The sequence below is a fragment of the Typha angustifolia genome, chromosome 2 (assembly GCF_048772165.1).
Source record: "Typha angustifolia cultivar Huaian chromosome 2, ASM4877216v1, whole genome shotgun sequence".
NCBI classification, from domain to species: Eukaryota; Viridiplantae; Streptophyta; class Magnoliopsida; order Poales; family Typhaceae; genus Typha; species Typha angustifolia.
The window spans coordinates 9,560,339-9,581,249 of NC_133240.1; the positions used below are offsets into that span (position 1 = coordinate 9,560,339).

The 20,911-nt window shown below is 34.8% G+C and overlaps 1 protein-coding gene across 5 annotated transcripts in view; it reads right to left on the reverse strand.

The window, feature by feature from the left end:
* Positions 1-2,162: 2,162 nt before the first annotated feature.
* Positions 2,163-20,911, reverse strand: part of LOC140773489 (protein ILITYHIA) — a 31,247-nt gene continuing 12,498 nt past the window's right edge. For 4 of the 5 annotated variants that reach the window (XM_073116109.1, XM_073116101.1, XM_073116093.1 and 1 more), the window contains exons 25-60: positions 20,070-20,192; positions 19,838-19,918; positions 19,634-19,750; positions 19,199-19,371; positions 17,774-17,851; positions 17,540-17,687; positions 16,183-16,305; positions 16,039-16,095; positions 15,851-15,961; positions 15,569-15,760; positions 15,277-15,450; positions 12,877-12,987; positions 12,718-12,787; positions 12,563-12,641; positions 12,362-12,464; positions 12,094-12,264; positions 11,815-11,937; positions 11,577-11,690; positions 9,894-10,000; positions 9,771-9,822; positions 9,586-9,692; positions 9,426-9,485; positions 9,209-9,323; positions 8,251-8,361; positions 8,034-8,171; positions 7,838-7,960; positions 7,648-7,719; positions 6,062-6,174; positions 5,123-5,281; positions 4,921-5,017; positions 4,662-4,844; positions 4,095-4,289; positions 3,843-4,016; positions 3,602-3,734; positions 2,876-2,954; positions 2,163-2,587 (exon numbers count right to left, since the gene is read on the reverse strand). In XM_073116109.1, coding sequence (XP_072972210.1) covers positions 2,545-2,587; positions 2,876-2,954; positions 3,602-3,734; positions 3,843-4,016; positions 4,095-4,289; positions 4,662-4,844; positions 4,921-5,017; positions 5,123-5,281; positions 6,062-6,174; positions 7,648-7,719; positions 7,838-7,960; positions 8,034-8,171; positions 8,251-8,361; positions 9,209-9,323; positions 9,426-9,485; positions 9,586-9,692; positions 9,771-9,822; positions 9,894-10,000; positions 11,577-11,690; positions 11,815-11,937; positions 12,094-12,264; positions 12,362-12,464; positions 12,563-12,641; positions 12,718-12,787; positions 12,877-12,987; positions 15,277-15,450; positions 15,569-15,760; positions 15,851-15,961; positions 16,039-16,095; positions 16,183-16,305; positions 17,540-17,687; positions 17,774-17,851; positions 19,199-19,371; positions 19,634-19,750; positions 19,838-19,918; positions 20,070-20,192 — 4,209 coding nt within the window. In that variant the 3' untranslated portion in view covers positions 2,163-2,544. Of the gene's footprint in view, positions 2,588-2,875; positions 2,955-3,601; positions 3,735-3,842; positions 4,017-4,094; positions 4,290-4,661; positions 4,845-4,920; positions 5,018-5,122; positions 5,282-6,061; positions 6,175-7,647; positions 7,720-7,837; positions 7,961-8,033; positions 8,172-8,250; positions 8,362-9,208; positions 9,324-9,425; positions 9,486-9,585; positions 9,693-9,770; positions 9,823-9,893; positions 10,001-11,576; positions 11,691-11,814; positions 11,938-12,093; positions 12,265-12,361; positions 12,465-12,562; positions 12,642-12,717; positions 12,788-12,876; positions 12,988-15,276; positions 15,451-15,568; positions 15,761-15,850; positions 15,962-16,038; positions 16,096-16,182; positions 16,306-17,539; positions 17,688-17,773; positions 17,852-19,198; positions 19,372-19,633; positions 19,751-19,837; positions 19,919-20,069; positions 20,193-20,911 lie in introns of those variants that run through there. The other variant, XM_073116117.1, reaches the window with a different exon arrangement.

The window sequence follows — 20,911 nt, forward strand, 5'->3', positions numbered from 1 at the left end:
CATCAGCGTTATATATTGCTTTCATTTCTTATAGGACATAGGAAATTTATATTTAACGCCCTATCTTTCAACTTATTTATGATTTACCTACTATATTATATTTTTAATATTATTAATAAATTGAGCCCCATATTTTTCACAAGATATTCGCAGAAAGCATCACTTATTTTTTTTTTCAAAACTTAATTTAACTCCTAAATTAAGTTAATTATAAATTAACTCAAAATGTTTACTTAATTTAACATCTGTAAGAGAGGAGATTAGAGGGGAAGAATATAGCACATTAAAAAAATAGAGAATAAAAGCTCTAAAAAATAAAATATATATATATATAAGATAAAGAGACATTTTTTATATTTTCAAAAATAATATTTTATAGTAGATGAAATACTTAGGAAAAATATAAATATATATATATATATATATATATATATATATATATATATATATTCTGAAAATACAATATAAAAAAAATAATAATTAAATATAATTTGTCCTAATACAAATAGTGGGTGGTTGGTGGAGATCTATACGTCCAGTGCCGGTGGGTTGCCTGTGGTTTTCTATAGATTGCTTTGTTTAATGGCTAACATCAACGAAGCTACACCACGGCATCATGCAATGAGTTAATTTATTTTAAAGAGCTTTGCTTGGACTAGTTGATCTTGGCTGTCAGTATGTTCGTTGTTGGATTATTATTTATAGGGATGCAAGGACTTGAAAATGACTAAAATTTCCTTTCTTTCTTTCTTGGGCATAGAGCTGACTCGGATGAGGTTTGATTCCAGCATGGACTTTCTCTATTTCATGTTGGGAATTGGGAGGTCATAAAAGGGAATTGCGTGAATGGAATTCTACGAGGATCGCACATTTGGTGCCTTTTCATCCGATTGGATTAGTAGTGAGTAGTGTAGCACCCACTTAACCTTTTTATCTAATAACAACTTTTCTAGCTTTAATATTTAGTTCTTATAAGAAATAATATAATAGTTTTTAAAAGAAGAAAAAGAGAGAGAATATTTATAATTGTAGGAGAAGGGATAATAGATCTTTAAAAAGAGAGGAGGTTTTAGGCCTTGGTGTGCGAGATCCAAATAGTTAAATAATGGTTTGAAAGGAGGATAAGGGACTAGGTTTGGTGATGCAACGCAGCATGCTTGTCGGTTTTTGTGTCATTAAAATATTTAATATGGCTACTTTCCAAACAACTCTAAATATTAGGTCGAATCATAACGCCACATGCCCCCGTTCTTAGGTTGAAATATGACAGCCAAATAATCTTCAAACGTCCGGTGCTGAAAAATCCTTATATTAAAAATTATTATTATTATTATATATATATATATCATATTTAGCTAGTAAATCTAGTGGTTGACTCTGAATATACTAATTAGAAATTATGTTATAGATAATTGAATAAACTTCTCGATTACCTTATAAATAACACGGATCAAATTTTGGATGATAAAGATTAAATTAATATGTTAAATATATATATATATATATGCATGTTTTATTATAATTTTGATGTGTTCCAAAGAATTAAGTAAACTTTCCATCAAATTGAGTAAAACGTAAAGAAATTTCCTCTTTTTTTTGTTCTGCCAGTGAGAGAGACCTAATTTCTTTTACTCAGTATTAATTAAGCGGCATTGTTTAACCGACCCTCTTCCTCCTCCTCACGCTGCTGGTGGATGTCAGCCAAATTTATTTCAAAAGTTTCATCAGTAGACACGTGTCAGATCATCTATGTCATGCGACTGGCAATAGGAGTATGAAATGCCTGTCCATTGAGAGTACCTCATGGTTCCTTCTTCTTGTGATGTCAGTTTCACCCATCACAATCTCACTGATGTATGCCTGTCTAATAATGTCGATTAGCAAACTGTTTCCAACCACTGGTTAGGTATGATCAAGCATAACGTCTAAGTCATCTTACGAATGCAAGAAATTACTGATCATATAGATAGATAGATAGATAATGTTCTTCAAAGATCCCAACTAGGAGTACAGTTTCGTTGAAATTTGTGAGTACCAATAACCACTCACAAGAATAAAGAATCATCCACATTGATTATTTGCGGCAATGAGAAAAATGAGCACCATGTGTTCAGCATCACGAACTAGGATAAATAAAAAGATAAAAAAAATAAGGTGAGAAATACAAACAAATGCGAACTTCTTCGCTTAGGTTTTCACTATATTGTGTATAAAGCAGCAATGTTACAAAAGAGTCAAAATGGACATATTTTTCTCTGCCACCACCTTTTATATGCCTTAAATAGAATTACAAGAATGGGATATAAATACCAAAACTGAGATTATGGGAAGAAAATGACTTTAAGGAGCTTGAAATAGCCGCCTTTGATAGTTAGCTCCTGCGAGTATATCATCCAGGAAGCCTCGTTGGGTACAAAATTGCCGCAATATGGAGAATAAATAGAACTGTATCCAAACAAAAAGAAAAACCGCAAACCAGGACTCCAAAATCTCAATTTGATGGGGAACTCATAAAGTTACTCCGAATTCAGCCTGTCGGCTATCTCATGTGCTTGGCTTCTCAACATCACTATTATCACTTTCATCACTGCATATTGGAATCGGGAGATCAAAAAATGAACATTCAAAATAAATCAATATCTGTACATACAGTGTAATCCACATCAGTTATGTGATTAACCAGCTATCTCACTGGGATGCTTGCCATTTATGACATTCATTTATTTTTATAGGTAAATCCTATCAGGTTTATGTGTCTAATCACAAATATAACAAAAATATGTTGCTGTTTGAGTATAATAAGTAGCAGAACCTGCTCTAAGCTAGCAAATTAATACATCAAAGGCTTGTCAGGAGAATATGCACAGTGGAGTACCTGTTTTCAGAAAGCTTTGCAAGCCTTTTAGCATCTAAACCTGTGATATATTTTTGAGAGACGTGAATGCTATCCGAACCTAAAAAGTATTGACAAATGCTGTCAGTGTCCTAACCAGTTATATAGAAATTCATCTGAAGGAAGGTATAAAACAATAAAAGTTTAGTCAATTTAGTCCCATAACAAGTTTAGGAATACTTGCCCTCTTTGGAGGAATAGAAGAATATTAGGTGAGAATAAGAGCACTGGAAACCAAAATTCAAGATTCACATACAACTGTTGATATAATTATTTCCAAGTAAAAGTTAAATTTCTACTTTGAAAAACAAATATGCTCTCTCAATTATTCTCATTCGCCTCAGGTCTATGATAGATGCCTATGCATGAAGAATATCTGCAACCCATTAGGGCCGGTTAGGCATATTAGCATGGAAAAACAAATTGCTGGTTTAGTAATTAACGGAAAGATGACTAAGAATCAACAACATTACTGCTTCTACCCACAAAGGAAAAAGGATTCACACAGGGGCAACAAGCTTCATTACAGAAGCCAACAAAGCACATTACAGAATAATCACATATAGCATGACCCTCTTCACAGGCATCTCATGTTTCTTTCTGGATGCTATTTTGTGCAGGTTAGCTGGTGGCAAATTGGGGCTAAGAAATAATGGTTCAATCAGAATTCATGCCAATAAAAATAAAATTAATGCAAGGAAAGATAACCTTTTGCTAGTTGGAAAACATGCAGACAACAGCGTTCAGCAGCTAGGCGAACTGGTGTGCTGCCATCCTTTAGACAATCTGCAATTGCTGGGCCTAAGTTCGGAAGGACACAAGTAACAGCCAAAGGATTTGCCTGATGCCAATGATTGATGGATCAATATAGAGATATGCCTTAAACCATGCATCAAAAGGATTACAGACTACAATTGAATCATGCAGCATATTAGTTTAATCTATAAACCTTAGCAACAGCTTTGATGCAGGACAAAGATCTTCTCCTGACTTCACTGGAGCTGTCTTGCAAAGCTGAAACAAGTAACTGAAGAAGTGGTAGGGCATTTGTGTTTGATTCGTATTGGACCTGATAAATAAGTAGCCTCCCAACTGCCTTGACAGTTGCTTCACGGACAGGGAACTGTTCCCACATAGAAAATGGCTTAGACCAGATAACAGGATAATAAATGTGATAATATGTCTGCATTCTATAAAATACCTTATCATCCTTCAAGGCATCTCTAAGACGATCTGTAAGAGATGGGAATAGCACGGATCGACATATCATAGATGGACAATGTAAAGATATCGATGAGAATGTGAGCATAGACCCGTGTCTAACGAACCAGGCTGGTGATGCACCAAATTCACATAACGTTTGCACAAGATCCAAGAATTCACTCTCTTCCATGTACTGCCACCATAAAACTCAGAGGTTAGACAATTGACAGAACAGAAAATGCAAAATAATCCCCAGCAAAAAAAAATGCAAACTATCCCCAGGAATGCAAGAAAAAGGAAGAAAAAAAGAGTCAAATAAGTTCTTTTTTCTCATTTTTTGAGTTTGGGAGGACCATTGTAAACACCATGGGAGAATAATATGCTGACATAGAACCTAGGTTCAGCTCTTGGATGTCAAATTAAGTATTAATTTTGGCAGCTAATGATAAAGCTAGTTTTCATGACAAAACCTCTAAATAGAACATTATTTAGACTTTTTGTCATAGAATTTTGGACAACGAGCCACAGGATATAGCAATTAAAAGTCCAGTCGAATCTGTCATACCTGAGATAATGTGCCTATAACTTTTGCAGCACAACTGCGGACCTCATCATCATCAACTTGTAACATATCTTTCAGAAGAATAGACCCACGAGATCTGATTGGACTGCTTACACTCTTTCCAGCATGCTTAATAACACCTTTAAGAGCAGTCAGTACAGCTTCCCTGACACCACCATCAGAAGTCTGAAAAGTTTTATTAATCAGCTGTTCACTGATATAGGGACAGTATAGGCACTTCAGAAAGTATAATAAAAATTACCTGTAACATGGACAGGAGATCGCTAACTAAAGGATCAACTCTTGTACTAAGCGCACTAAGCTTTCCTAGAGCGAGTGCAGAACTTGCACGAACAGCCCTGAAAGTCATGCAATTCAATGATTTGGGCAAAAGAGATCTACAAGCTAGAGAGAGAGAGAGAGAGAGAGAGAGAGAGAGAGAGAGAGAGAGAGAGAGAACTAACCTTGTGTTATCTTGCAGGCATTTAATAAATGTAGTTTGAAGCTGCGGTAGAAAGGGCTTAAGTGCAATCCCTCCTTTACTTATTATGATGGATAAAGTTGATAAGATGGCTGTTTTAACTTGCCATGGAAATCGGTCACCTATGATGCGGATGAGAGGACTACAAGAAAATAATAAAAAGTGACCAGTGATAAATAAGACACATATGTCCAGAGTCCACAATAATCTCTATGAAACAAAATAAGTAACATGCTTAACCAACACAGAAAGACATATACTTGACATGAACGGTACAAGCAACCAAATAGTTCCGTATATAAGTTTATCAGGCCAACATCTACCAATATCTGACACTAAGTCCTCTAATTTTTATCAGATACATGGCTGTGACTTTAGGGTTTATGCTTCAATTGACATACCATTTAAGAAACTATTTTGTTGTAAAAGAGGGTGCCCCAATGCATGAGGTTCTTGCCTACACAGAGTCTACGGATGGAAGATTAGTTCAGCCTTGCCCTCATCTTTTGAGGAGGTTGTCACTAAGACTTGAACTCTTGTACTCTTGGATGCAAGGGCAAGTCGTACCATTGCTTCTAATGCAAGTAAAATATCTGAGGGAGAAACAGATATACAATGTTCAAAGGAGAAAAACTAAAGCTTTTTTTTAAGAAATAAAAAGTAGGACAAAGTAAGTCCTTTTTAGAAATCAAAAAGGAAAGAAAAACTAAAGCTTAAATATAGAAACATAAATCTTATTGAGAGTAATGTTATTCAATCATCTGTTAGGAAATTATCTCGTCACTGATCATGTATCTAATAAGCCTTTATCAGATCTGACCAGATAAGCCTTTATATCTATAATTCAGATAAACATTCACTCTGACATCTAAATGCAGAAAACATTAACTCTTAACATCTAATTTTACCGTCCGGTTCATACCCTGTAATAGGCACAACAAATTCCTTAAGCGTTTTCTCGCTTGTCAAATCAATCAACTCTCCCAATCCCTGAGCTGCTTGTTCACGTGTCTCAGCTGAGCCACTAATTAAACCCTGGAAGGTAGGAAACAACATAATTAAAATGTTTAGGACCATGCAGCTTACTTAACCTCCCCATTTGAATCTAACCAAAGTACTACGTTTTATACGGAGGAGAACAATATAAACATGTAACCGAAAAATCAAGCTAGAACAATATAGACATATCCATAATATCAGAAATTACTATTTTAAGTATGGCATGAATATTACGTATGATCATTAATTCATAATGTGGACCCGAAATGGCTGAGAGGAAAGGTTCCTTTTTGAGGGTACTCCTGGGAACAGATCCAGTGGAGACGGGGTGAATCATTATATTTATATGATATGTATTATTGTATGAAATATAGATTTTTTATAGAAAGGTACCCACAATATGCCTAATTTACTTGAAAGAAGTTTGTCCTTCCAATTAACAAAAATGTTCCTTTCAGTTTAGTTTATATTTTAAAAAGTTCTAAGTGTGCAAGAAAATGCTATGGAAAGTGCTCATAAAAATAGAAAAACAAGATGGGATAGGATTTCATACTAACAGTGTGGAAATGAAAACGAGCAACCAGTCAAAAATAAAAAGGCTTTGATTGGCCTATTCTCAATTTCTCAAAATAAAATGGGAACTAAGCTGACCAAAGTATATGTACAAATTGTTTGCAGATCAGAAATAAAACGCAGTTGAGATACCATGTCTTCTTAAGACTTTTTCTTCCAGAATCACAAGACTATCAACCAAGAAACTTCCCCTTTTCATCCACCCACTATTACTTATATTCTTCTCTCTGTTCTTTTTTAGTTTATCTTTTAGAAGCTTTGACTATTGAACTAAGTCTAGTGCTGAAGGTTAGGGAAGAGAGAGATTAGATTGCAACATTGGTGCCACAAAGAACAGATAGTTACCAGATAACATGTCAGAATAATATTCCTTGGGTACTTCTTTTAACCTTCAGATTTTTCAGAATAAAGTTAATATTGCATCTCCACAGCTATAACTGAAATACTCCTTGGATACTACAGAAAGTCCTAGAAGGTAATTTGAAGGATACACAACTTTTCATCATTTCTGATTAGATCCAGAATGTTGTATTTTAGAAAATATTATTGGTTTGTTTTTATATAAGGCATGACCTATGGATTCGAAGAATGGTGTCCATACCTTCTGATTTATACATCAAATTTGCTTGCTTTGTCTTACATTAGTAAGAATACAATATGGGATATCTTGGACCTTGATTGTAGAATATACAACTCTGTAGCACATTTTACTGTTAAAGGAGTTCAAGTTGAAACTCTGTATCTTAACAATTAGATTGGGTCATATCAAAGTCATGAACGAGACGCAAGTATGCATTCTGAAGATGTAATTTCACACCACTCATGACTTCAAAGTTCCAATTAAAGTTCGGGTGATTTTAATGGACTCAATGTTATCTCAGAGCTACTAACTGACGGATGGTAGCATAAGGCTAAAATATTTATCATAAGAATTACCTGTAGAAAAATAGGAAGCAAAGGTTGCAGAGCTTTAGGAAGACATAGACCTGCTATAAGAATGGAACCTCCCTGCAATGCCAGGTAGTATCAGTGGGACCATAAACCATTAAAATAAAATATTAAGGGATGAGAGACTTCCAATTGCAATTTATTCATAAGAAAGACACTTATACTGGACTATTAGTACCTTTCTCTTTCTTCGCTCTTTATCTCTAGCTGTGGAGACAGCATCACGGACTAGCTTGATATATGAAGACAAATTTTCCTTAGGAATTGAGCTAACAACTCTTCCCAAAGCTTCCCAAGCAGCCTATAATCAGAAAATAAGTACAAAAGATAACGAAATCATGAAGAAAAATCAAATTTCTTTTTGTTATGTTCACCGAAACTGTGGCTGCATCTGCATCGCTTAATAAAGTGATAAGGGTAGAGATCATGTTTGGGGCTTCATCGGCCAAATACATCTTGCTGTTTCTGAAGAAGTATCCTATCAAATAACATGAACCCCTTCTCATTGAAGCCTAAGAACATGCAACAAACTTTAGATTAATAAAAAGAACCTACTAAATATATCCTATCAAGAATGTCCTGCAAACAAACCTGATTGTCAACAACTCCTTTAAGGAGCTCTGCTAATAAGGAATCAATGCCTTCCTCATCAATAACCAGTACCACAGTTTCTGCAGCTTTCTTTGCACAATTTTGTACATCCTAACGCACACACAAAAATCAGTAATATTATAAGCATTAGTAAGTTAACAACATATAGAAAAACTCATGAGCTAAGCTGCTTATAAATGAGAACTGCATGTTTTTCTTCACGATCTTCAAGGATTTCTGAATGAGTTCTGCCTATTAAACAGGTATAATGGATCTAATATTGAACAGTGGCATCAAATCACCACCACTCTGTGTATGGTTGAATAAAAGATTCAAGTCAAAACTAAAAAAGTTTCTCCTGTTTCATAAGCTGAGTTATCTGGGGTTACTTCCATTGTGGATTGATGCATATTTAATTATCTATCATAACAGAGAAAGTAAAGGACCAGCATCACATGGATCATCATTACAATAGTGCGGAAGGGGAAGTAGGTAGATGATGACACACCAATAACTACAGCATGATACTGCATCAGAATACATTGTAGTGACCTAATAAAAAGATGGTTGTATCATTTAAGAACATATACAATTCTTCAAAATCCATCTATGCATTCTCGACCATATTAAAGCATGGCAGGGAGACAGTTAGCCTTCCATTTCAGGAAGTAAATCCCCCTCACATGACACTAACTAGTTATAGAGATACATTATAAACTCTTGACAAAGTTGGTTAAATACCTCTACTTATGGGATCTTGGCAATGATAACCATTTCTATTGCCGGATAAGAGACAACAATACATGAAGTGCATCATCCTTTATAAATGTCTATATGGGCCAAATCATAATAACAAATTACCGTAAGTATCAACAAATTTATCAATGTTTGATAACTTAAGAAGGCTGGAAGCACAAGAGAATCAAATAACATCAATTAAAGAATCCTAACATCTCACCACATTGTCATCATCCATTGCAAGTAACAAGGCTGGAAGAACAGTTCCAATATGAGAATTTAGACCTGGTCCAGCAACCTCTGCCAATGCTCCTAATGCGTGGGCATTAAATGCACTGATAGCATAAAATGCATCAAAAAAAAGGTAGGCTTACAGTTCCCAACCAGCAGAATGTAAAAAAGAAGAGGAAAAGATAAAAGAAAGATAGTTTACTCACGAGAGGGGAGGCCGGACAAGTTTGGGCAAGATATGGGGCAAAACAGCTGAAGTCCTGACACTGTGCTTTGCAAAAGTTGTAACAAATAATTAATTATAAAAACAGCACACTAATGACTGCTGATAACCAGATACAGTGCAACGTGGAAAAGAAGTCAAACCTTAGAATTTGTTTAAGGCCATCAAGAGCTGTATCCGAGGTTTCATTATCTTCTAAAGTGCGTAGGAGAGTGGGGACAATTTCATCAATAGCTTGCATTCCCGCACTCTGAATCAAGAAATTTAATAAGAAATTAATAATTGATCCATCATATATGAATTTCAAAATCAGCTAAAAGTTAAGTACCTTATAAAGAGTACTAAATGCTAAGCCTGCAGATTCACGAACCTCTTGTGTCCTGCCATGCACGCAGATTTTACTTAGAATCTGTAATTAATGCCAATAAAAAGACAAGAGGGAAAAGCAAACCTATCACAGAGAGCAGTACGAATTGTAGGGATAAGCTCGTCCATAAAATTCAATAGCTGGTGTTTACCAGCACTTGCCATCACCTCGCTCAAGCCAATGCATACACCCTAAAGGTAGCAAGAAAGTTAAAGGACACGAAAAAGAAAAGACCAATATGGAGGAAATCCTTGATCATGTGCAGCTGTGCGCAAACAGTAGCCTCGGTTAAGTAGACACAGATAAAATATGTTAAATAGACAAACTGACAATGTTTGTCTAAAACCTTATGAAGAAAATAAAAACTCACATGCTTAAAATTAACAAAACTTGATTTCATGCAAACACACACACACATATATATATATATATGAGGGCTACAGCAAAGATAGCACCTAAAAACTCTACAAGTGGTCAAAGAGGTGAAATTTTCTAAAATTCAATCATAATTATTCTACTGTCTGCTCTAATAATATCATCAAGCTAGTATGAAAAATCCTGTCAAAGCACTAAAAGGACAAGACGAGACTACACCACACTGAACAATCAAACTTTCGAGTAAAAAGCAGAGTAATAGATTTAGAAAGCCTAAAGCAGCACATAAATGCATAAAAAAGGATTTCATCTTCAATGCAAGTTTATTCATTTTCCTTGAACAACCCAGCTTTACTATACTAACCAGCATTCAGGCGCAGCTGGCAATATCATTCAGGAACAACATATTAAGAGTATATTCATTCACTGCTAACATATATATTTGTACATTCCAGAATATCAATTGATAGATAATAGAATTCCAATTATGGACTTAGTATTATTCAAATCATTCATTTCGTCCACCATGATGCCTCCAAATCTCCAAACAACCAAGGCATGCACACAGAATGATCATTGTCAAGTTTATCTATAGCTACATCAGCAAGAAAACTGAACCACAGAAAAGTAGTGACAGAAATGCCACAAAAAAGTGGCATAGCTCATATCATTTAGAAGTTCAATTGAATGTATCATGAAGTTCTTCACACTCAAGGGACGCAAGAAAGCAAAGCATCCAGATCGATCTAATTTCACTTTATAGTAGGTTAACATCAGCTCCTAGTTGCAACTTCACTTCTTGTTCCAAATGATCATTCTAACCTTTGGTGGCCATGTATTGTGCCATTAAAATATCAAGACCAATAATGGGGACTTTATTGATGCTCCCCCTTACAGACCATGCCAACTAAGGTTAACTAGTTTGTCCTTATATTAACTAATAATCATCCTTCTGCTGTCTAATAAATAATAAGAGCTTGATAGTGTCATCTTCATCATCATCTCTCTAGTTTTACGATATCAATATACATATAAAGTCCATCAAACTTGCTTAAAATTCATGTTTAAAGGCATTTATTATTACTTCCTATATTCCATAAAGGTCACCTGCCACATACATATACTAGAGTATGCAGAGGAAAGGTTAATTAACATAAAGACATAAATACAAGCACATGAGGAAAAAGTATCAACTTTCCCAAAGTAATATAACACTGAATAAGAATTTCCACATAATGTTATGTTGCTTATCCACATAATATTTGCTAGTTTAGGAAAGGTAACAACTATTGGATAAGGATATAAACTCAAAGTGTTTAGCATGAAAAAATTGTGCTCAATGAGGTTAGACTTTAGAACTTGTCTAATGCATTCTTATGATAACAAACTCACTTGTCTCCTGCTAGTATTTGGGTTATGTAGTCCTTGGGATAAAATTGGAATAATAGAAGGCAAAACTCTATCACCAAGTTTCCTGACAAGTTCACCAAGAGATCTTCCAGCAACCTAAATAGATATTAAGAAGATTCTCATCAAGTTCAAGCTCATCAACAATTTTAGAGAAACGTTATCACATTATAAATTTTAACTCCTAGAGTACATAAAACAAACGAAGAAAAACAAATCAAACCTGTCGTCTTTCAGACGAAGGTGAAGCAAGAGATGAAATTAGTGTATTCATTAGAACTGGCATTATTTCCTTCAGTGTTCTTGGAGTATTAGCCACGATAGTCTTCCACACATGTATAGCAGCCTGATCAAACAACATGAATTGAAGAAGTCAAAATTGTCAGAAGTAATCTTCCACGATAAGTGAAAAATTACAAATATGAGTGATAGACACTGAAAGCAAGAAAGAAGAAGAAAAGAAAGGGAAAAACAAGTGGAACAGTAGAACAGTATTATTTACCTGCCGAACGGACAAGCTGACATCAGTTCGGACCATATAAACTGCAGCAAGAACTTCATTGCGCTTCTCCCTACCCAGCACATCAATAATAGCACGCCCATGAGCCTCTGTACTTGCACCTTCATCATCGCTGCCACCCTCAAGAATTGCTTTCCCAGAAGTTCCTGCAACCTGCAAATAGTACATAACCACATATAGCAACTTGTCTACAAAACAACTTCATATGTAGTTATGAACATTGTGTAAAAGGAACAATAAGATCTCCAACCTTGAAAAGAAGATCACCCAACAGTTCAACAGAACTCTGGCGAATACGCCAGTTATCACTGAAAATGCCTTCCTCAACAGCAGGGAGCAACAACGGTAATGACCTGATTTTGTATTCACAAGAGATGGTACAAAAATCATTGGAATAAATAAATATAGCACATACAAAACAACATCAAGAAGGGATCTTATGGGAACAAACGTTGTTGCATAATGTTCCACAAAAACATGCCCAGCACAAAGTGCTGCATCTCGAACAGATTCGTTTTCATCAGCAAGCCCTGAAAAGGTAACCCTGATGAGTCTTCCATAATGATCAATATGGCAGGATATAATGCTCAGACAAGTTTGACTCACCGTCTAATATTGCAGGAAGAACAACTTGCAAATAGTTTTGAAACATAACTCCTAACGACCTCGGCAAGTACTATATGCCAATATTTTCAGTTAGATACATGGAGGAGAAATACCATCGTAATCATAAAGAGATAGGATAATTTAGGGTTACGAAGTTACCCTAAAAAGGGTCAGATGTCCATCGCGAACAGATGCCTTCTGATGAGAGCAATTCCGGATGATATCAGGAAGAATTCGCTCAAAATATTCTTTACCAAGAGCAGTCAAGACCTGAAAAATGGGACAATAACGGATATCTACTGTATTACAATCAACAATGCAAATCAGGTCATGGTTGCTACAGCTCAGGCTAGTCATATAATCAAGGCAGGTGATAATTCTCTAGCTACTTTAGGAAAGGTTTCTTGACATGTGATGCCAAGAATTCCATATTTTTCCCTACTTATCCTGCTTAGGACTTGTTCACATGTGAAATAGCGTTGAAATAGAAATAGCAATTCATATTTATTATTACTAAAATGAGAAATTTCTTCTAAGAATAATTATTCCTATCTTCACTAGTATTCTACAATAAGAGTGCAATAATTATCTTTAATGTGATATAAAATAAAATAAAAAATTTTAAAAGAGTATTTTATTTTTATAAAAGTACAATAAATATTCTTTAATTTGATATAAAGTAGACTGATGTCACTGGATAAATATCAACGGTAAATTAATAATTGGGTTAGTGTATAGTATAAGATGTAATTTTAATAAATATTGTTTGTATTCTTAAATAAAGTTATTATGATGTTTAGATGTCATTCTAGAATAAAAAATTACATTACAGAATAAGAAAAAAGTTATTCCTAAAGTGAATAAGGTTACGAAAATTGTTGCAGCAGATATATCAATCTAATTCATGTCTTTGCAACCCATAACATTCTTCTCTTTGTCAGTTGTCACCACTAACATGTCTAAGTTAAACTCGCAATTTTGCTTACTAATTTTTAATTCCAAATTAGATCTGTGTTATGGGTCTTATTTTGTTTCCATGTCAGAAATCAATCATGGCGTCAGCAACCACCCTAAAATAGTCAGACTTGAGAGGCTTAGAATATACTTCACATTCAGATTTTACTAGTAGGATCACATTCATACACTCCCTGACAAATTAGATCTGTCAGGGAGTGTAGGATCACTTTGTCAGTTGTCACCACTAACATGCCTAAGTTAAACTCGCAATTTTGCTTACTGGTTTTTAATTCCAAATTAGATCTGTGTTATGGATCTTATTTTGTTTCCATGTCAGAAATCAATCACGGCATCAGCAACCATCCTAAAATAGTCAGACTTGAGAGGCTTAGAATATACACATTCGGATTTTACAAGTAGGATCATATTCATACACTCCCTGACAAATATGGATAGCATTCAGCCATTAGCATATAGCAGCTTAAATTCAAACCAGATTTTCATTCCATGTATAACAATATGCAGTAGTACTGCTAAGCCCAGATCTTATATAACCGATATAAATTCATGTCTAAATCTTGTCCTTTCTCCATAGGGTTCATTCTGAAATGAGTGACAAAATGTATAATCAGCCTAGTGACTTTGGGTTCTGTAAGCATTGAACTTTACCATTTATACATGTTGCATCATGTAGCTTATATCCATGTGATCAACTGACTGGAAAAGGTAGCATAAAGATACAGATTTTACAGATAAAAGTTGAAGCTACTGAAAACCAGTTGGAAAAATATCATGCTCCAATGAGAGTTAGGTTTGTGGTTATTACTTTGTTATAGTAAGTCAATTAAAGGATGCTTTCTCAAAAGGGATAATTACACTAGCACCCCTCAAACTATTGCCCATTTCCACATGCAACCCTCATTTTTTTTGTATACATTGGCCTCTTACATTATGGAAAACCTCCCACCCTCTGGACAGGGTTAATGGAAATTTTCAAATGATCATTTTACCCTTAACTTTTCCCTTTCTTGCTAAAAAATAAGAGTAAAATAATCCCTAAAAACCTTAACATTTGATCATGTGGCACTCATATGTCACATTTTAATGAATAAATTTGACGAATAGCTAGTAGAATGGGAATTCGGAGGCTTTCCATGGTTAAAAAGATCAATGTAACACAAAAAAAATGAAGGGGTTTATGGGGAAATGGTCAACAGTTCAGAGAGTCTAGGTGTAATTTATCTCTTCCCAAAATAAGGAAGTCATCATAGCATGTTTCCCAACAAAATTAAAAAGAAAAAAGAAAAAATTTAGCTTACACTTTTAAAGCTTTTATAAATGACTAGAATTTTTATAAAGAAATACATCTAAATTGTTAGCATTCCATCCTAGATTAAGGAACTATCTAAAAATACAATTTAGTTTATCTAATTTTATGCCCTAAACTCTAAAGTCCTGAGATTTAGCACCGTCATTGCATCAAGCTACCATAACTCGACTACTGCAACCTATCAGGTCTTATGCATTTCAATTTAGGCAAAAAAAAATATTATATTGCTAATACTAGGAATAAAAAGAAGCATAAAAGTATTATGTTGTTACCTCGCTTAATCCTTGGGCAGCTCCAGATCGCTCAACATTACTGATGTCAGATTTGAGTGTATCTAATAACCATGCAACAAGATCAGGAAAGTTCTCTTCTCCCATTCCTTTGATAAGAGATCCAAGAGCTCTGGCAGCAACCGACCGAACCTCAGGTATAGGATCTACCAGTACCTATTGGATGAGCCAAAGTATCAATTCAACAAGTCAAAACATGTGAATGTGTGTAGTAGTGATACTACTAGTTCGGTGGGTGTCTGTATTTGTGTTTGGGTGGGGTTTGGGGGTTGACCTTCTTGACTTCAGGAAGTAGCAACCCAATATATGGAATCATATCTTTTGGTTCAGTAACTAATGAACACATATTTCCAACTATCTGAGCAGCTTTCTTCTTAGTGTCGGCACTTCTCTCCCTCAATCCTCTATGAACAATAGGTACCAATAATGCCAACGATGGTGCATCTATCGAGTTAATAAAAGTGGTCTGCACAAATATCATGAAGCATTAGAAAATTGGCATGCTACACATAGAGACAAAAAGAAGAATAAGACAGAGTGCAAATACTAGGCTTACCTGAAGAAGGATGTCAAGAGAGTGCTTTGTATACTCATTAGGGTCAGTGAGACCCAACAACAGGATTTGCACAAGAGCAGATATTTCAGGATTCTTGATGACACTCCCAACCTGACAGAAAGAGCATACTATTATAACTAATGGCATAAGGATGTTGTTGGCTTAAACTTGAGTAAAGGATATAAAACCTGCTGGAGAGCTGTTTGCCCAGCTGCTTGGACTTTCGGGTGTGTGTCCGTCAGTACCTGCAATGAGATGATGTAACAAAACACAACAATAAAAACTAAATCTCTGTTGACAAATTGGACCGGGTTTTTTCGTTAGAAAGAAACCTCGGTTAGCTTTGGAACAATCTTAGGTAGGCACTGAGAAAGTTGCTGAGGCGCACAGTATGCCATAGAGCCAAGAAGTTGGACGCTGCTTTGCTTAGTTCGCCATGCTTTATCCTCTAGACCCTGAACAGATCTAACAATATAAGTAAAGGAGGCTCTAGTGCTATATTTTGATCATTTAGAACTCCACAGATATTCCATAAATGAGGGTAAGAATCACGAAAAGAGGAAAAAAAAACTGGAATAATTTGTTTGATCATAATGCAAGAAAAGTAATGTGATTTGAGTCAGATCGGATCGATTCACTAGGACATTGGATTCGATGAATTAAGTCTATTTATCTTTTAATTATTTCACGATGTAAACCCTTAAAATAAGTCTAGTTAAGTCATGTGAGCAATTTAGGTAAGTCTAAATAAGTTATGAAAGCCCTTAAAATAATTATAGTTAAGTTAAGAAAGTCTTTAAGACAAGTCCAATTAAATCATATAAGTTTTTAAGGTAAATATTAATTTGAGTCGTATTTAGGGCTAGTTATATTAGGACTCATAATATCCGATATCTATATATAGAGGGAATGAGGTTCTTTATTTAATTATTCAAGCTTTCAAAAATTATTTGTCTTAAATTATCTTAGGAGTAAAAATAATCTAGGAGTAGAAGTACATAAATCTTCTTCCTCCACTATCACCACCATCACCATCTCTCCTAGAATCAAAATCCTCCACCTTCCACCATCTCCATCTACTATCATTTACCCTAATCAAAGCCTACACTCTTTTGTTGCCTTTGTTGCAAATCGACTCTAATCGATTCGTAACAAAAGGCATATAGGATTTCCTATAATCATGGCAATAACTGTACACGCAACAATTTAAGCATTAGGGACCACAAACTTCTGTGGTCATAAAATTAAAACAACATCAATTCAAGGAGATCTTACAACAATGATAATAGTTGAAATAGTTCCTATCACTTTCAAGGAAAATTGTAATACATAAACATATTCCACTAGTATTGCCGTTTCAAGGAGATTAAATATCAATGAACGTATGCAACAATATTCCACATAACACATCCAACAAAGAATAATCAAAAGTTTCACATCAGAAATTAAACTCACATGAGCCAAAAGTCGAAGAAAAAAAAAAGAGCAGAAGAAAAATGAAACATCCAACTAATAAAAGTATAAACTCACAAATTCCAAGGGGTATAAACTCTACTTGAAAGAATAATTTGACAATTTGATCAAGATAAACCCTAAAGAGTATCAAATAAGCTCAAAGAAAAGCAGTATACAAAATGGAGCATCAAAAGAATGATATTCATCACAACACAAACAAGAAATACAAAACACCTTGAGAAGCGATGGGAGGATAAGCTTCACTCCATGACCAGTAAGTTGAGACATCATTGCTCGAGCAGCACCTTCAGCGGCATCACGCACCGCAAGAACTTGATCAGAGAACGAAACCAAAAGCAACGGCAGCATTTGAATCACGTAGCTGTAGAAAAGTTTTTTATATTTAAACTAATAATGGATGCGAGGTATATGACTGAGATAGAACTTATGTGTAACTAGTTAACTTACGGTTCAAACAATCTGCCAAGCTTTTCACATAGGCACTCAAACGCAAGCAATGCTCCTTCACGAGATTTTGCAGAGTTTCTAGAATAAAAAGGAAATGCTCTAAATAGAATACCCAATAAAAATATGAGGTAATATTTTTCTAGATGAAGTATGCATATTTGGCCGATTGTGTAAAACAGGAGATCTTCCCGATGAAAAACAGTCACATAGAAAGTTCAATTGACCAGATATATGAAGGGAAAGAGAGCGGAACAGTAGATCTAGAACCTTCTTGTTAGGTTTAGAGCCCAATCTTCCCAAGGCAAAACCATATCATGGTTAAGGCAACTAAGTTGAAAACTCACTCCATTGGAAATGAACTACAACATTTAAAATGTCTAAAATCGTAAAATTATGTGGTTTCAATTTTGGAGATCCCCTAGCTGTCCAACAAGACGAACAAAGTTATAAAGATCAAATCAGATGATACATTGTTATTAACTTTGACATGGTCTATGCGCATATCCAAAATTGTTGAATTTTTTTAAATATATTTCTAAATGCTTTTGCCTGCTGAGTAATGAACCCTATCCTTTTTTATTATTTTGCATACCAAGTGCTCAATGCCAACCATTGATTCCAACCAGTGCAGATAGATATAAACTCAAATCACATGATCTTTAGTTTTCAGACACTTTATATCATTTCGGTGTGGAAACTGTGGATTCAACATGGATATCAGTATGATAAATATTTAATTTCTAGATTATATCTTTGAGCCTTTCCCAACAATGTGAAGTCAGCTAGAGCACAATCTACTAATCAGAAGCCTCCAAAAGAATTTTACCAAAATGAACCACGGTATACAGATGGCCACACATGGCGCATAAGCAGTATGCAGGCAAATATGCAGACGCCTATGCAGTTTAACAGTAAAATATATTACAGATATTGCATATAGTAAAATACAAATTCTATATGGGTAAATACTAGTATACTACTATATCACATATATTCACATACAAGTTCTATTGAAAAGAAAATACCATATAAAACCCCAGAAGAAAGGTGAGCCAAAAACAAGAGTCACCTAAGGTCATAAACTTTCATATGTCATTCTCCAGGAAATTGCAAATGTATAATTTTTAGATGAGAAATTCTCGAGATCAAGACAATGAAAGTAAGATGATTGTGACTCCTTGCATTGAAAAACTATCATACAAGACTACACAAAATTATGAAACTAAACCTGTAACCAACTTCCCTTTCTTATCAAGATCTCAGAGAAATGAGTAGAAAATACTTGGAAATTTTTATTGCTTGTACAGCTTTCTTATTGCATATATTTGTCAGTTAAACCCTTTTAAGGCAACCCAAAATAATTTGCCCCCACCCCCCCATCAAGGGCAGAACATGAAATAAATAATATCAAGAAGGATAGTAAACCTGTCTTCGAAACCTTCACGTAAGAGAACAATAATGCCATATTTCTTCAAGCAAGAAATTCCAAAGCCTTTAACTACTCCAGCAAGTCCAAATGCTGCTCCACGACGCTCCCCATACTTATCATTTTTCATCAGTCGATCCAAAAGTCCAGATACAAGAACTTGGCCATCTTCCTGATTATAGCATGAGGAAACAAATTCTCAGCAGAAAGAAGATCAAATAAAACCAAACTATCATTATCGATGAGTTGATAGCAAAAATCAGGTATATCCAATTTTATGACAAGAAAATTTCACAAGGCACAGCAAAGAAAGCCAAAGAAAAGAACCAATCCATTGGTACTGCATAAATTCAATTAAACCAAAATGCAGATAATACAGAAAAAAAAAGAGCTCATGATCATAATTAGAAAATTATGTAAGCGATGATAGTAACCTTTTTCGAGACCATAAGTGGAGCTAAGCAGTCTGACACAGCTCGTTGAACAGCCTCTGAGGGAGTGTTGAGAACATCTAACAACTTCTCAACAACATTATGGACTTTAGGATCATCCTGTTAAGAATAATAAGATATCAAGCTAAAAAACATTGAAAAAATGGCCAATTCTAGATTCCAAGGAGTCAAGAAAAATAAACACACCTTTTCCAAATGTTTTGCAAGAGCTCCAGTGAAGATGACAACACCTTCCCTCACCAAATCGTACTTCTCTTCATCGGATGCCTATATGCAAGGCAAGAAACTTGCTAGTAAACCCAGGAGTGTTGAGATGCAAGCCTCAAAATTCAAAAGACACTAGCTAATTGAGGGAAAGAGATGACGATTCCGTTATTCAACTTGACAAATGCTACATTATCAATAAATCAGAACATACCTTTTTATTCAAGTAACTTTCAAAAATAGGAAATAACAAAGGAACATTTTCTTTTCCATGCTTATCAATAATCATGATTCCAGCATTTATCATTCTTGCACGAACATCCATATTAGGATCAGCCTGCAGTTCAAAGTACCAAATTGCAGAAAGGATCCCTCAGTCCAAAAAAATAAGAAGAAAAACATAGATTCTTAAGTGCAAAAAGCCAATAAATACTAGCTGTTTCAAGATAAAACAAAAGGAAATAAATAAATAAAAACTTTGACTTTGTTCAGTAATTATGGAAATTTATCAACCCAATTGTTAACTCTACATTCAACTTTTATAAGAGATTGGAATTAGATTGGACGGTTAGCTTTTCAATGGAAAGGTAAATTTAAGAGGAAAAGATAAACCACAGCTATCACTATCTGACATTTGCATAAGGTCAGAAAAATGGCATGAATTTCAAAAGTTCAAAAAGTTTCGATATGAATTGGCACAAGACGTGGACCAAACAGTGACACTATAACAACAGCATAATAGCATATACGAAGAGCTTCAATATTAAGCTTCACTAAAGCTTGTTGACATAATTTAGAGAGGGAGATCCATTTTGGTTCCTTTCCCCTCCTCTCTCTCCTTGATGAATCAAAAGAGAAGAGACACAATGAATCTGGAGACAGCTTCAGCTTGAGCATGGAGCAACACTGTCCATGTGAAAGATAGAAGATAAGGTATGACTTATGACATGAGATTCAGTAGCTTTGTTTTGGGTGTTTGGGGGGGTTTTTGGAGGGCGGAAGAACCAAAAAACAAAAAATGCAAAAGAGCAGGGAAAGAAAATGAGAAAAGAGAGC